This window comes from Tachysurus fulvidraco, chromosome 6, assembly GCF_022655615.1.
Source record: "Tachysurus fulvidraco isolate hzauxx_2018 chromosome 6, HZAU_PFXX_2.0, whole genome shotgun sequence".
Classification (NCBI taxonomy): Eukaryota; Metazoa; Chordata; class Actinopteri; order Siluriformes; family Bagridae; genus Tachysurus; species Tachysurus fulvidraco.
The window spans coordinates 19,968,461-19,983,236 of NC_062523.1; the positions used below are offsets into that span (position 1 = coordinate 19,968,461).

At 36.8% G+C, this 14,776-nt stretch overlaps 2 protein-coding genes across 4 annotated transcripts in view; one reads left to right on the forward strand and one right to left on the reverse strand.

Annotated features, from left to right (window-relative positions):
- st6gal2a (ST6 beta-galactosamide alpha-2,6-sialyltranferase 2a) overlaps positions 1 to 5,894 on the forward strand; it is a 33,154-nt gene extending 27,260 nt beyond the window's left edge. The window contains exons 5-7 of one of the 2 annotated variants that reach the window (XM_027164598.2): positions 149 to 250; positions 1,547 to 1,721; positions 4,614 to 5,893. In XM_027164598.2, the coding sequence (XP_027020399.1) occupies positions 149 to 250; positions 1,547 to 1,721; positions 4,614 to 4,861 (525 nt within the window). In that variant the 3' untranslated portion in view covers positions 4,862 to 5,893. Of the gene's footprint in view, positions 1 to 148; positions 251 to 1,546; positions 1,722 to 4,613 lie in introns of both variants that reach the window. The other variant, XM_027164599.2, reaches the window with a different exon arrangement.
- tmtops2b (teleost multiple tissue opsin 2b) lies at positions 3,686 to 14,314 on the reverse strand. 2 transcript variants are annotated; one of them, XM_027164602.2, is made up of 4 exons: positions 13,331 to 14,314; positions 9,860 to 10,044; positions 8,934 to 9,164; positions 3,686 to 4,375 (listed from the first exon to the last, which is right to left on the reverse strand). In XM_027164602.2, exons 1-4 carry the CDS (start codon positions 13,659 to 13,661, stop codon positions 4,169 to 4,171), a joined length of 954 nt encoding a protein of 317 aa, XP_027020403.1. In that variant the 5' UTR covers positions 13,662 to 14,314; the 3' UTR covers positions 3,686 to 4,168. The 2 variants fall into 2 exon arrangements, with proteins under 2 accessions (XP_027020403.1, XP_027020402.1); XM_027164601.2 differs by having other exon boundaries at positions 9,860 to 10,185; positions 13,331 to 14,307.
- Positions 14,315 to 14,776: the final 462 nt, after the last annotated feature.

The window sequence follows — 14,776 nt, forward strand, 5'->3', positions numbered from 1 at the left end:
ATGCTTTATATATATATTAATTAAAATAAAAAAATTTAAAAACAGTGCTGTGGTTTACATGATTTTATATTTGAGAATTTTTTTTTTCCCCATCATTTTATGTTTTTAATGTTCTATGTACACTGTGCTTGTTCCCTGTGCTGTGCAGATCCTGGCTAATCCCAACCACCAATTCAACAGCAGCTCACTGTATAAGAACGTGACTCTGGTGGCCTGGGATCCTGCTCCATACGCTGTCAACCTGCATAAAGTAAGTACTGATGCTGCTTCCACTTCATATTTCTGTTGGAAAAAAAAAGCTTGGAATAAATCTAACCGACTCCTGAGAACAGCGTATCTGAGGTTTTTCTAAGTGAGGGACAATAAATTACTTAATACTTTAACTTTCTAGCCATTTATCACTTTATCACTTTATTCTCTCTTCGCTGTCTTTGCCTCTAGCACCTGACTATGGTGTAAATCATTTAACAATTCATTGTAGGCTGAATTTTTCATTTATTTGATGCTCCCAAGACGGAAATCTGTTATGTATGTATTCAGTAATGAAACTCAATGGAATTCGGCAGTTCTTGTTACTAGATGTTGCGTAAAAGCTCAAGGTCACATACTAATGTGTTATGTTGTAGATGTACCGCAGTTTGTGGATCCATTCTATATTGAGAAAGAAAAGAATAGAAACATCTATTTATATTTTATGACATGCTGTACTGATATGTCATCATTTTTTTTTCTTCTTTTTTTGTTATTTTTTAAATTTTATACCAAAAATTAAAACAATGCACTAGATATTTAGACCCTGATTTCTTAAAATTGTGCGAGCGTATTAACTAGAGGTGAGAAATCTGGTAATGTTTGTTTTTTTTAGGCTAGATCTCAATCCATGGCTCTTAATTTGTTTATTTTGTTTATTTATTTTTTTTTTAATTTAGAAGACAGTTATGCGAGTTACAATACAGAGCAACCAAACCGATTTTTCTTGACTTACCACTTTTATATTGTGAAGGGTTGAATTGTTCCTGCAAGGATGTGTCCTTGTGTATGTGAACACTTTCCTACTGAAAGCTGATGTTTCCTGTCTGATTTTATTCGCAGATTGAAATGGGTTCTCTTGTAATATTCCCCTGTGATTTTGCTTCATCAATTCTTTATTCAATTTTCACAATTTGAGGTTGAAAAGCAACCCCAGAACATGCTGCCATCACCATATTTCCCAATAGGGATGAGGATAATTGAGATATTGACTTTGTTAGGTTTACTCTACACGTACTGCTTAGAAACCACAATATCGGTCTTATCACACCTGCACTGAGTCGTCCTTGTGCTTATATGGCTCTTCTTCAGCAACGGTTGTTCTTTGTTTTTCAAGCAAATATGATCAATTCGAACACCTGTAATTTGGATGTGAACTACTATAATGAACAAAGACATAGGAAATGTTTCTCAGTACATTTAAAATGTCTGCCGTATTGCAGAATATAAAATTGACTGATACTGGTACCTGAAAAAAATCTGGAATAAAATGCAATGCTGTGTGTTTTGTGTTCAGTGGTATAGGAACCCAGACTACAACCTTTTTACTCCTTACATGAAGTACAGAAAGCAGTTTCCTGCTCAGCCTTTCTATATCCTGCATCCCAAGTTCATCTGGCAACTATGGGATATGATCCAGGCCAACACACTGGAGAACATCCAACCCAACCCACCTTCATCAGGGTTCATTGGTAAGACATTTCCACGTACATCTGCAGCATTTAGTGTATGACTTTGACCATCCCGAGTTTTATAAACATTTATTCGTGCTACATATTTGTGTAAGAATTATGTATTATCAAGCTAAATTTCTGTTAGAGAAAGTCATGTTTTTTTATTATTATTATTATTTATTTAAATTTATTTATTTATTTATTTATTATTTTATTTTATTTATTTCTTTTTTCCTGAGACCAAATAATTGTAGTTCTTCATCATTCCACTCCAGAGTGATTGTTAATGGCTCATATGAAGTGAGACATTCGAGGCTTAAGAATTTTTTTTATTTTTCTTGCCTACTTGGGGCATAATATTCATAGAACAGTTAACAGTTACAGTAAAAAAGTTAGTGTCTTTTTCCCTCACAAACGTTTACATCTTCAAATTAAATGGAGATAATTTGTTTATACTGAATAAATTTGTCTGAGAAGTCAATGTCCGTGGCGCCGGCAGAATGGAATGCCAAATGAAATTGGTGTTTGGTGAAGAGGTTTTTAGTGATTGTTTGTACACAGCTTGTGATTCAGCTTTGTATGAGTATCAGTTTTATCTACAAAGGCCCGTCTTGGCTGTAGGCTTTCATTTCAGCGAGACACATCCAAGGTCAGACTTAAAAGCACTTTTGTACGTCACTCTGGATAAGGACAAATGCTGTAAAATGAAAATGAAAGTTCACTTGTTTAATCTGCTCACCTTAGTCTCATAGCAACTGCCATACAGTACGTCCTGTATCGAAAGCCAGCAGCCACAAAACACTGGCCCTTGTGGATAAGATCGAACGCCTCTCTGCTAGAGTATTGAGTCTAGAATAGAACTCAGTACTCATAGAATATCTTAGAATAGATACAGTCAAATCAAGGATTGTTTGGGCATTGACAAAGGTATTGTTATGGTTTCATAATTCCTACCACTGTATATTTGAGTTGAAATTAATTCATGTATATGATCTCTAGCTCATTTTCCTGTTTACATCTTCAGCTAAATATTCTGTATTTACGCTGGTCTTCTGTTGGTTATTGTCTTGAATGGAGAATAAGAACACTTCTGCTATCAAGTACAGTTGTTTTCTGTGGTTTTACATGCCTTTAAGGTGTTCCTGAGCTCACTTTGCTATGCTGAGTACTTTATTAGGAGCACATGCACATCTACTCATTTATGCAGTTATGTAATCAACTGATATGGCAGCAGGGAAATTCATAAAATCATGCAAAAACAGCCAGCAGCTGCAGGCAACGTTCATATCTACAATCGGAAATGGGGGGAAATATGAGCTCAGTGATTTTGACTGTGGAATGATTGTCGGTACCAGGCAGGTTGGTTTAGTATTTTCATAACCTCAGATCTGGATTTCAACAATAAAGAATAAATATCCAGTTAGAATCAGATCTGTGGACAGAAATGGTTTGTGATGAGAAGGGTCAATAGTGAATGGCCAGACTGGGTTAAACGGACAGAAAGCTACAGTTACTCAGATAAACACTCTGTGCAATCGTGGTTAACAGGAAAAACATCGTAGAATACACAGCCTCTCAAACCTTACGGCAGATGGGCTACAATCTGTATGCCAAAAACTGAAAGCTGGGGCTATAGTTTATACAAGCTTACCAAAACCGGACAGTTTAAGACTGGAAAAACTTAACCTGGTAAGATGAATCTCGATTTCTGCTGAGGCACACAGATGGCACCAACAGCATGAAACCATGATCCCAACCTACCTCGTGATGAATGTTTTCTTTACGTTGCTTCATTTCCCCCAGTGAACAGAACTAATCTACAGCAATGGCTAAAATGTGGTTATATGCAGTCGTGGTTCCTCTTTACTTATGTGTGCTGTAGCTGTTAGGAGTCATGGAGTGATGGTTAATAACTTCCAGTGGACTTTTTGTAGTATTTTACTAAATAATAAGGACAATTCTAACTAGTTTACAGGCAATTTTATTTTCATAACAGGTTACATCATTAATTCAACTAACTTAGGTCTACACACAGTTTTTTTTTTATCTAAACACATTCATACAGACCTAGAACACTGGACAAATGCACCACTCATTTATTCATCTTACAATCTTCACACCGAGTGCTCTCAATATATCCACAGGATTCACTCAGCCCTCCATTGCAGGACACTATAAACATAGCTGTATTTCTGTCTGTTATCACAAAGGAATGGTTCTAAATCGACTAGCGAAAAGTGTTGAAAAAGTCGCTAGGCAACAGATCTCAATGTTCTCAATAGACTCAGAAATAAGACATTTTTTAATACAGTACAAAAGTAGTGTCTGAAACGCCATTGTCAACACACAAAAGAAAGAATATGACAAAAAAAAGATGCCACAATTCTGTGAAGTCCTTGACAGAGTCACAGACAGAGACCGAGCACAGAGACTGTAGTATGAATCACTGCATGTGGTGTGTTAATTTAGTTTGTGCTGCTTTGCTCTGTAGCGATTATGCTACATCTGTGTTCCCGCAGGAGGGCCGGAGCATGTGCTGTACAGGCCTCCGGATCTCTGTTCACAATTCTTTCCAGCTGCATCACGGTGTTCTTAGTGACTGTTATATACTGACTCTCGGTCACTCCTGACCTTTCCTTAACTCCTAGCAGCATCAGGAAACATCTGTAGAACTAGACAGGGAGAAAGAGAGGAGAGATATGATGGTGTAATATGATGGCAGAAAACAAGGGGAGGAATAAAAAAAGGAAGCAAAGCATTAGAGATAAATAAAATGGTACACCGATGGGAGAGTCCATGAGACAGAGTACATCCGTATGTGTGTGTGTGTGTGTGTGTGTGTGTGTGTGTGTGTAAGCTTTCATCTTCATTTGTCATTTCAAGTTTGTTTGTAATTCTGCTGCATTACAGGCATCTTGCTGATGATGTGGATGTGTGAAGAGGTTGACGTGTACGAGTACATACCTTCTCTAAGACAGACTGACTTGTGCCATTACCACGAGCGCTACTACGATGCTGCGTGCACACTGGGAGCCTATCACCCTCTGCTCTACGAGAAGATACTCATCCAGCGTGTCAAATCTGGTTCTAACAGCGACCTCTGGGGAAAAGGCAAGGTCACACTCCCTGGCTTTAGGACCATCCACTGTGACCCCTGAACTCTGATCCCAGAGGAAAGGTTGCAATAATTGGAAAGCAGGTATGAGGTGTTACCTGCAGGCAGTCCACAGAGACAGACTCTGCTCTTTCGGGCAGTTTTTAGTTGCGTTCTCTGAGCCTTGTGTGATGTAGAGGTCATTGGGTAGCAATAGGTTTGTCATAGAAAAGCTGTTTTTAGGTATCTGGTGATTTTTGCTGTAGCTAGCCATCATTTGACAAGACTGACAGTGTTTGTGTGCCTGTGATGGAATTGAAGAATAGTCAGAAAACGTCACCATTATAGACACACACACACACACACACACATGTAAAATATAAATTAATGCGCTTACTAAAAATGAAGATTTTTTTTATTGCTGTAATGAAACCCACTGCTTTACCAGAGATGATACCCGAGTAGTATTTGGTTTCTGTTGTATTATAGTTTTCTCAGCTGTTCACAAACGAAAAACGTGGTGCATGTCTGAAAGTACTGCCTGGTCTGTGCCATATAGTGTCTATATTGTAAATGACATCACTTTTCTCTCTTGAATGTTCATTCGCCATGAAACGATTGTCGAACGAAAAAAATACAGGTGGAAGCACTAAATGCCATTTCATAGCACACGTCATACAGCTGAGAAAACAAAACTTCCAAACAAATCCTTCTTTACTCTAAAGTTACCGTCTTGGTTCGGAAAAATCTGATACTGTTAATATGTTGAGGGTTTGATGAGCCATTCCCTTTTCAAAAGGTCCAAAACCACACTCATTTGACTGTATTTATTGTTTTTTTTTTTGTTTTTTTTTAGCCCTTTGGCAATATAACCAATGAGCAGTGGTTGTATTAATAGTGTAATGTGTTTACCAGCACCGTCTGGTTCTTTTTCTGTATTTTGTCCAGGAGGTCACAGGTCTTCGTGTGCTCCTTACGGAGTGGTCAAAAGCGAATGAAAACAAAATTTCCTTGCATTGTATTTTGGAACCTTTTTTTTTTAAAACTGATTTTTACCTTCACTTTGTGTTTTATTGATGTAAATAGAGTTGTTTTGATATATATATATATATATATATATATATATATATATATATATATATATATATATATATATATATACCAGTAGAAGTAAAGGTGTAATCTTGTTAAGACGTGTACACATTTGTTTTTCCTTAAATGCCATTAATCTGTAAAGGAAACGAATACTCCGCTTTGTTCGGACTGAAGAAACGTGAACTGAAGTTCTGTATAGCTGTAAATTGTGATGGCAAAACTGGGAAATGCTGTTTGCTCTCAGGTCTGTGACAGACTCTGAAGCACACACTCTCTAATCCATCTGTTGGTTAAATATTTCATTTAGGAACCTCTGTTGGTAGTCTAATATTCAATTGTGATAACTACCTACCCGCCCCATGTTGGGGCAATGTAAACTGATATCGATTGATAGGGTGATGAGTGTTCCTTCTTTTCAGGATGATTTCATCTGTAATCCTAAAGCAAACCCTTTCTTTTGCAATTAGGCTCATCCTGTCATGGTTTGTTATTGTATTATTTTTTTTTAAAGTTAATGTTACTCTAAACTCTGTGAACTGTGTTTTTGCTCTTTGTCTATTCCATGTCTAAAGACGAATCACATATATCTCTGTCACACACATCCCAGGCTTCCCTGTTACAGAGAGGTATATTAATGGTGATGAGATTTGAAAGTGCAGTAAAGCCCACAGTTTTTTTTTTATTTATCCCTCTCAGTCTTGCTGCAGGGAATATTTACAGGAGCACACCACTGAACACTTACTGAATGTCTAGCAAGCGTTTAATTACAACACCGTCAGCAAGGGAAAAGAAGGGTCACTCAGACAGATATATTGGCTGTGCGTTCAGAGGAACACACACAGAACAACATATATATACATATATATATATTATGTGTGTGTGTGTGTATATATATATATATATATATATATATATATATATATATATAGTGTGTGTGTGTGTATATATATATATATATATATATATATATATATATATATATATATATATATATATATATATATATTGTGTGTGTGTGTGTGTGTTATGTATATATATATATATATATATATATATATATATATATATATATATATATATATATATATATATATATATATATATATATAAATTTGCCACTTGAATCTGTGCTTCCCAAAATATTTGACGTCCGTTACACAGAAATCTGTTCGAAATACAGAAAAGATCAGTTTACATTCATCTTCTAATCTGTGGAAATCGATTTTTTATATGACTTTTTCTTTTCACAATAAAGCCTTAGCTGTATCATTCACACTGCAAAGTGGATATCGCATGCTAATCGCAGGGCTTGTATGCTCATTGTGGTAAAGGTATTCATTTGTTAATGTAACAATAATTAAACTGTCTAACTTACTTGCTTATTTCAACTCTTTAAGTTGTTTTAGGTATCAGGAATAGAGGATGTGGAATCGGGACATTTTTTGGTGAGATGATCGATGCACTGTTATTGGGGTATTGGCAATATTGTGCCAAATAAGTGTTCAGTGTTTCCTGATCAGGTTGATTTGGGCCTCGGTGTGTTTGGGGCTGTAACTTTGGTGCTGTGACTATGTATTATGGACTAGAACTGTGGTGCTGTGAATTTGTGCGAGATTTCTTTCTTGCTGGCTCACTTTCTTTATCCACTGGTCTGTCCTATCTGTAAATTACTGTATTTAACAGCCACAATTTTTTGGTTGACTTGTTAGCCAGGATGCTGAATTTGCAGTGAAAACATGGACGCAAAAATACTCCGTGTCTGCTTTAACGACTGCTGGTTGAACTGTGTATTTTTAAACACATCCCTAATTTCAGGGGTCTGTAGGTTGTAGTAAAAAAAAAAAAAAGTAATTATAAAGTTATGACTTTATATAAATTGTTTGAATTGACTGATTGATTAAGTGGATTTTCTACCTGAATGCTGAGGATCCTAACATACTGTAGTTACTTTCATTCTGTTTGTTACTCAGTCTTCAGAAAGTGAAATTGCATGCTCGGTGGTGATTAGCTGCACCGATTTCGAAGACAGCTATAGGCACGAATGCTGCATTAATTTGACAGCTGTCATTTGGGTGCGGTATCCTCAAAATAATGTCGACTTGCTCATTTCCACTTGCTCGACTTTCCACTACACTTCCAATGTGAAGACTAATGCTGAACGCCAGAACAACACAAGTTATCACTGTTCATTATTTATGGTATTCTCTCTCGCTCTCTCTCTCTCTCGCTCTCTCGCTCGCTCTCTCTCTCTCGCTCTCTCTCTCTCTCTCTCTCGCTTCACCTTACCACCACACAGCCTTTTAATGTGCTCTGATGTTGTACATTTTGAAGCCTGAATAAAGGAGTGTACATAGTTAAGCCAGTTAACCTTCAAAAGCCATCGGATGCTTTTGATGCCATTTCTTTGTTCAGTTGTTGATGCAAATTTGATTATTTTAATTGAATTTCTGTGTTTATGTATAGAATTTTCTAACATGAAAATAAACATGCATAAGCAATTGGTGTATTTTATATTATTGATATATTGTCCAAAAAAAAAAAAAGTCTTATAATTGGGCCAGTTGAGTTTGTGACAGAAATAAGATTGTTAAAGGGATGAGATAATATCCTTACATAATATGTATTTCACTAGAACTTTCCAACTGATATCAATATAGGCTAAATTTTTTTGTCTTATTTTTTTGTCTAAATTTCTTTATAGATACAAACGGAACAAAACAGTTTGGTGTGCCATTGTTCTGACACTACTGTTTATTTGGTGCATGTAAATTGTCCACAAGTCAATTTTTTTTGTTTGGCTGTTTTTATCCCATCAAGACCTGATGAATAAAACTCTTTCTAGTCTTGTTTCATCTTACAAAGATAGATTCTCCAATAAAGCCTTCTGGTCACTTCTGAATAATGACTTCTCCTTGTAGCTTTCCATTTCATACATTCTTGTACCTCATATATAAGGAAAAGCTTCTATTTATACTACACTGTAAGTGGTATGTGGATTTAGTAATGTATTTTAATGTATCTTACTGATTACAGTTTCTTACCTGTTTGTTCATGAAGATGTATATAATTGGGTTGATGACTGTGCTGCTCTTGGCAAGTACAGAGGGAATTATGCTTGCAACAGGTGTAATGATTCCCGGTGGGCCAAACGTGGCCATTATGGCCACCACACTGTATGGCGTCCAACACAGCAGATAACACACCACCGTTGTGATGACCATAATCAGCAGGTGGTAATCTCTCCTTCGAGCTGTCTTACGAATCTTCCCTAACTAAAAACAAGAAAGAGGGAAAAAGTCCTCTAATGGATCTATAACGGAGTGCATTTAGCTGTTAATAACAAGCAACTGGTTGTTTTTTACTCAGTGATTTATTTTTCTTAAAGAAAATGTGCCTATTAATGTGTATATAATGATCATTTAAAAATGACTTCTATAAAGCTTTGACAGGGTTATGTACAGGTTTGGGCTGTAATGTAATATGTGTTACAGCAATATTGGTAGAATACAAAAAAGAAGTTAATTAAAACTTATTGCTTTATTAATGGTCAAATATAGATAGAACACCAGTTCATCAGATACTACAGAATACTACTGAGAAAAATACAATTTAATTGCAACTTTCTTTCACTGATTTGTAGGTAAAAAGTGAAGGGAAAAAAATGAATTTTTAGATCAGTATCGATATTGATTAAAAATCAATATCAGATGTGCTTAGACCTAAGACTTAAAAGCTTTATTTTGTATTTGAATGTATACCAGTATTGGACTTGATCAGGAACAAGTCCAATAGGCATTTAACATCAACCAACAGCTCCAGATTTCTCCTTATGTCCTATAAGCTGTATGAATTGTTCAGAACTGTATGGCTGTTTAAATGCTACCGAATCTCACAATATTCAGATTAGCGGATGAAGCCCTTTGTTAAACCCTCCATCACACTCTGCCAGTATGACTCAAGAACTCACCTGTTTGACAGCATATAGCAGTCTGCCATAGCTGTACACCATCACCAGCACTGGCAGACCCAGGCAGAAGATGAGCAGGCAGATAATGTAGGAATGGGATTTTGAGGAGTTATCGGTCCATGTCACTGAACAGCTAGTGCCAGCTCCCTCTAAACCGTAACTACTCCAGCCCAGCAGGGGTGGCACTGTCCAAATCAAAGAGTACACCCATGAGCCCCCAACTGCCAGCAAGTGCTTATGGTAGTTTGGTCCACGGTTGTTATACACTGTCATTGTGCTGTAGCGCTCATAAGACAAAATCACCAAGGATATTAGAGACACAATACCTAAGAATGAGAAGGGAAAACAGAGTGAATGAGTTAAGTTCAGGGTTCACATCTAAAAGACCTACAATAAGCTGATGTGACGGATGGAGAACAAAAGAGAGCAGAGCTTTAACATTACTAATACCAATAGATAAATCACCTAAACAATCAGCAGTTATTATTATTGTCAGTAGTAGTAGCCATAGTAGTATAACTGATGTTTGTGGTGCTATGATATTACTCAATAATTATTTTGTTTTTAGATTTATGACATTACTATAATGGCACTATTTCCAGTGTTATTCAAACAAGCAGCTTGTCTCAATATATTCTTAAATAAATATATTCTTTTTAATGGAAAATATGTCAGGCATGCTTTATTTCTGAAAAGAAAGATATTTTTTTTTGTCTATATAATCTGTACTCATGCATTATATGGCCAAAAGTATATGAACACATGACTATCACACCCATATGTGCTACTTGCCCAAACAGTACTGAGAGCACATCATTGTCTTGATTGCATTGTATGTTGTAGTTTTTAGATTTCCCTTCACTGAAACAAAGCGACCCAGACAAAACTTTTCAATTAGTGTGCACAAAGCAAAATCTATAAAGACTTGGCTTGACAAGGTTTGACAAGGTTGGAGTTGAAGAACTCATGTTTCCTGCACAGAGCCCTGATCTCAATCCATCTGAACACCTTTGGGATAAACTGGAACATTGAATGCACCACAGACTACATCACCCAACAGAAAGAGAAACTCCTACAGTCACAACCAAACATCTTGTAGAAATGCTTTCCAGAGGAATAGAAGCTGTCATTAACAACTTTGGGACAGGATGCTCAACAAGCACATAAGGGGTGATGGTCAGTTGTCCACATAATTTTGTCCATGTAGTATAGAAAACGCAAATAAATATAATGTTTTAATAAGGTGTTGGGCTACCACAAGCCCCCATATGAGTTTCACTGTGCCATGACAAAGATTCTAAAAGTTTCTGCAACTGTACTGAAGGGATCCCAATTCTTACAAATGATATTCATTAATTTGTGTTTTGAAATCAAGTCAAGAAGCTTGACTCATTGCCATTTTGACCATATATAGCTGATGCAATACAGTATATAGTGAAATGAAACATCATTACTCCAGAACAGAAGACAAAACTGGTAGAGGAAAGTGCTATCTAACACTTCAACCACAACAAAATCTCATTCTTGCTCACTATCAAGCTGACGCTGGTCCTTAGACTTTAGCCAACACAGTTTGTGCATATTTGGGGTGTGCTCTTGGTAGTAAAAATCTAACTTGTACTAGTTAAATAACTCCAGACATGGCTGCAAGCTGCACACAAACACAGCAGACTTACTCTTGCAAATTCTGCCACACTGCCCTCTTCTGGTCAATGTTTTACAAATTATTTAATATTGATGAACGTAATGATGCAAGACTACTTTATGCTAATGAAATCATAACTGTAATTTAAATGATCTGATCTAAACACATCATCTTAAGCTGATCAGCTCGGGGAGTCGTCACTGTTATTGCTCTATTATAAACAGACACTGTTCAGCTAGATTTAGCTTGTGTCTATAATATTCTGTGCTATCCTGTAATATTTTATACATATGTTCTGTTCATATTTCCTCAAACTTTCAATTCTTTAATATGGAGATTTTTGTCCATCGAGTCAGACAACCATCACCCACACTAATCTAGACACATTGTGAGTAGCATAGCCACAGACAGAAGAACTCTAGGTGTTAAATTAGCCACTGTTGCTTACTACATTTATAAGTCAGTGCCCCTGTCACCTCAGCAAGTGCAAGCCTGTGCATGTCTATACAAGTTAATGGTCATCTTTTTTCCTTCTTAGAAACATAACACATTTCTGCATGTGATGTAAATATAACTATGCAAGCTGGTGTTTTGTTTTTTTTCCAGAGTGTGACAGTAACTTTAAGCATTACAGATATCTAATGAGAGCATGGTTTTCATCGCATGCTGGCCTGCCTCGGTTAAGCCTGTGAACTGACCCACTGTGTCAGGGATTTGATTAAACCTCCTTTATGAACTACAGCTCAATATCAAATGTCAATCTGCAGGAGATTGACTGGCCTTGGCAGCTAGTCAGACCTTGTTATAGTTCCATAACATCTTATATAATATTACAACAGAATGCTCTGATTGATGCCACTGATCATTGTGGATTGCTGTAACATTTTGATAGTATATGAGTTCATACATACTGCAAGAGATTAGCCTTTAATTAGTCTTTATATATGTAAGACTAATTAAAGGCTAATCTCTTGCAGTATGTATGAACTCATATACTATCAAAATGTTACAGCAATCCAATAATGCATATTATTGGATAATAATAATAATAATAATAATAATAATAATAATAATAATAATAATAATAAAAAACATTAGTTCCATTGTTGAAGCTGAACGAGATGAGATTTAGCTTTGTCCCTCTTCTTAACCCCAATTTCACATCTGCTCTTAGGGTTTGGTCTTTAAGGCACAAATAAAAAACTAATGCAATATGCTGCTGCTGTTGCTGCTGATGCTGATGATTGCAATGGCCGAAGCCTAGAGATCAAGCGCATTGAACAGCACATTGTACAGCGCATTGTACAGACTTTTGGACAAATTACCATTCACCCATGTAAATGCCTGCGCACACTAACGTTTGCTCAAACGCGCCACCGATGCGCTTAGGACATTTGGCACGTTTGATTGTGCAACAGGTCTTCTCTAGCTCTAAACATCTGGATTATGTATGTATGGAGTATGTATGTATGTGTGTGTATGTATGTATGTATGTATGTATGTATGTATGTATGTATGTATGTGTGTGTGTGTGTGTGTGTGTGTGTGTGTGTGTGTGTGTGTGTGTGTGTGTGTGTGTGTGTGTGTGTGTGTGTGTGTTTGTATGTATGTATGTATGTATGTATGTGTGTGTGTGTGTTATACTTATGTTTTTATGTCTTACCATCTGAATTCTATACAATAAAGATGGGAAGACATAAAAACATAAACGTTTCATCAAAGGTAGCTCCAAAAGTAGTTTTTAATGCTATTTGTTTTGTTTGTTTTGAACTCTATTGTTAAGACATTGCTTAGTGCAGGGCAGTTAGTGCAGGGCAGTTCCTCACCGAAGCAGGAGTTGATGAAGCCGTACCACATGCAGCCGGTTCTCCCCAGCAGCCAGCGGCCGCGCACACTAGACGCGAAGCTCATGGTCGTGCCACATAAACACACCAGCATGTCACTCACACTGATGTTCAGCAGGAGCAAGTTCACCGGCGTCCTCAGTTTCTTAAATTTACAGAAAAGCACCAAGACGACGAAGTTGTTCAAAAAGCCGAAAGTCATTATAAAGCCCAAAAAAACCGAGAGCGCAACGAAGCCCGGTGTGGAGAGCTTCGGCACCAGAGACTCGCTCGAATCGACATCCAGAAAAGTAATCAGGTCCTTATTACTCATGCTGAAGCTGGATTTGAACTCAGTCCAGCTGAGAGAACACCGAGTAATCGGCTTTTAGTAAAGCACACTAGAGGGAGAAACTTGTATGGAGCCAGTGTGATGCGCTCAGTTAGAGGTGGGAATTTAGAGGCTGTTCCCAGTGAATCAGATCATTCGGCGTAGAACCGACTCCTTGGGCCACTAAAATGGCTCATTGGCATTTTTCTGGATTGTGATTATTCTTTTCATAATATCTTGCTCAAAATAGTATTGATTAATTTTATGATATATATTTAAATAATTATCAAACCAACAATGCAGTAAAATGTGAATTGACAAATGCAGTCCGCATCTAAATGTTATAGTTTCTGTGGACACAATTACTCTTATTTTTTTACATAGTGATTGCCTCTGCTACACACAACCCAGGAAGCTGGAATGCTTCTTATCCTCTCTATCACACTGCCTCATTATTAACAGCTGTACACGGCTGAGATGATAAACGGAGGTTTCCATGGAAGCCTTTTCATTACATTTTACTGCAAAGAATAGGGGTTTGAAAAATCTAACAATCATTTTAATACAATTCAAGACAGGAATACTTCAGTCCATCACAAGACAAAACACACACAAAGATCCTTAACCCTCAATTGCTCAGGTGTATAAACTGAAATATAAATGTAAGTCACTCTGGATAAGGGTGTATGTATATATATACCCCTCCCCAACACACACATTCACACTGGCAACAGTGATTTCATGATGTGTAAACACAAATACAGCAACTCTCAATGTCTGCTTAAAAGGGGTCTCATGATGACAAGGATGAACTACAACACCTTGTTTTTTTGTTGTTGTTGTTGTTGTTGTTGTTTTTTGTTTGTTTGTTTAATTAAAAAAAAACATCATTAATAATCTTGTGAGCTTGGGCATTTCTGAGTGCGTGTCTTCTTTCAGTGCATATCTTTTCTATTTCAGTGCTTCCACTCTCCGGCCATTACAACATGTTTTATGCAACAGCCCTGCACATCTTCAAAAAGCAAGACTAGCATTTAAACTGACAATTCCCAGCATGTGTGTGTTTTTCCAAACTACCCTCAAAGGTATATCACAGAGTAATGAATGTTAACACACAT

What these genes read in the sequence shown, in the direction of transcription:
- tmtops2b (XM_027164601.2), bottom strand. Translation starts at nt 13,661, where the DNA reads ATGAGTAATAAGGACCTGATTACTTTTCTGGATGTCGATTCGAGCGAG. An exon ending in CTTCATCAACTCCTGCTTCG is followed by an intron (nt 10,186 to 13,330) that starts GTGAGGAACTGC and finishes TCTCATTCTTAG; the next exon opens with GTATTGTGTCTCTAATATCC. An exon ending in ACATCTTCATGAACAAACAG is followed by an intron (nt 4,376 to 8,933) that starts GTAAGAAACTGT and finishes CTCCCTGTCTAG; the next exon opens with TTCTACAGATGTTTCCTGAT.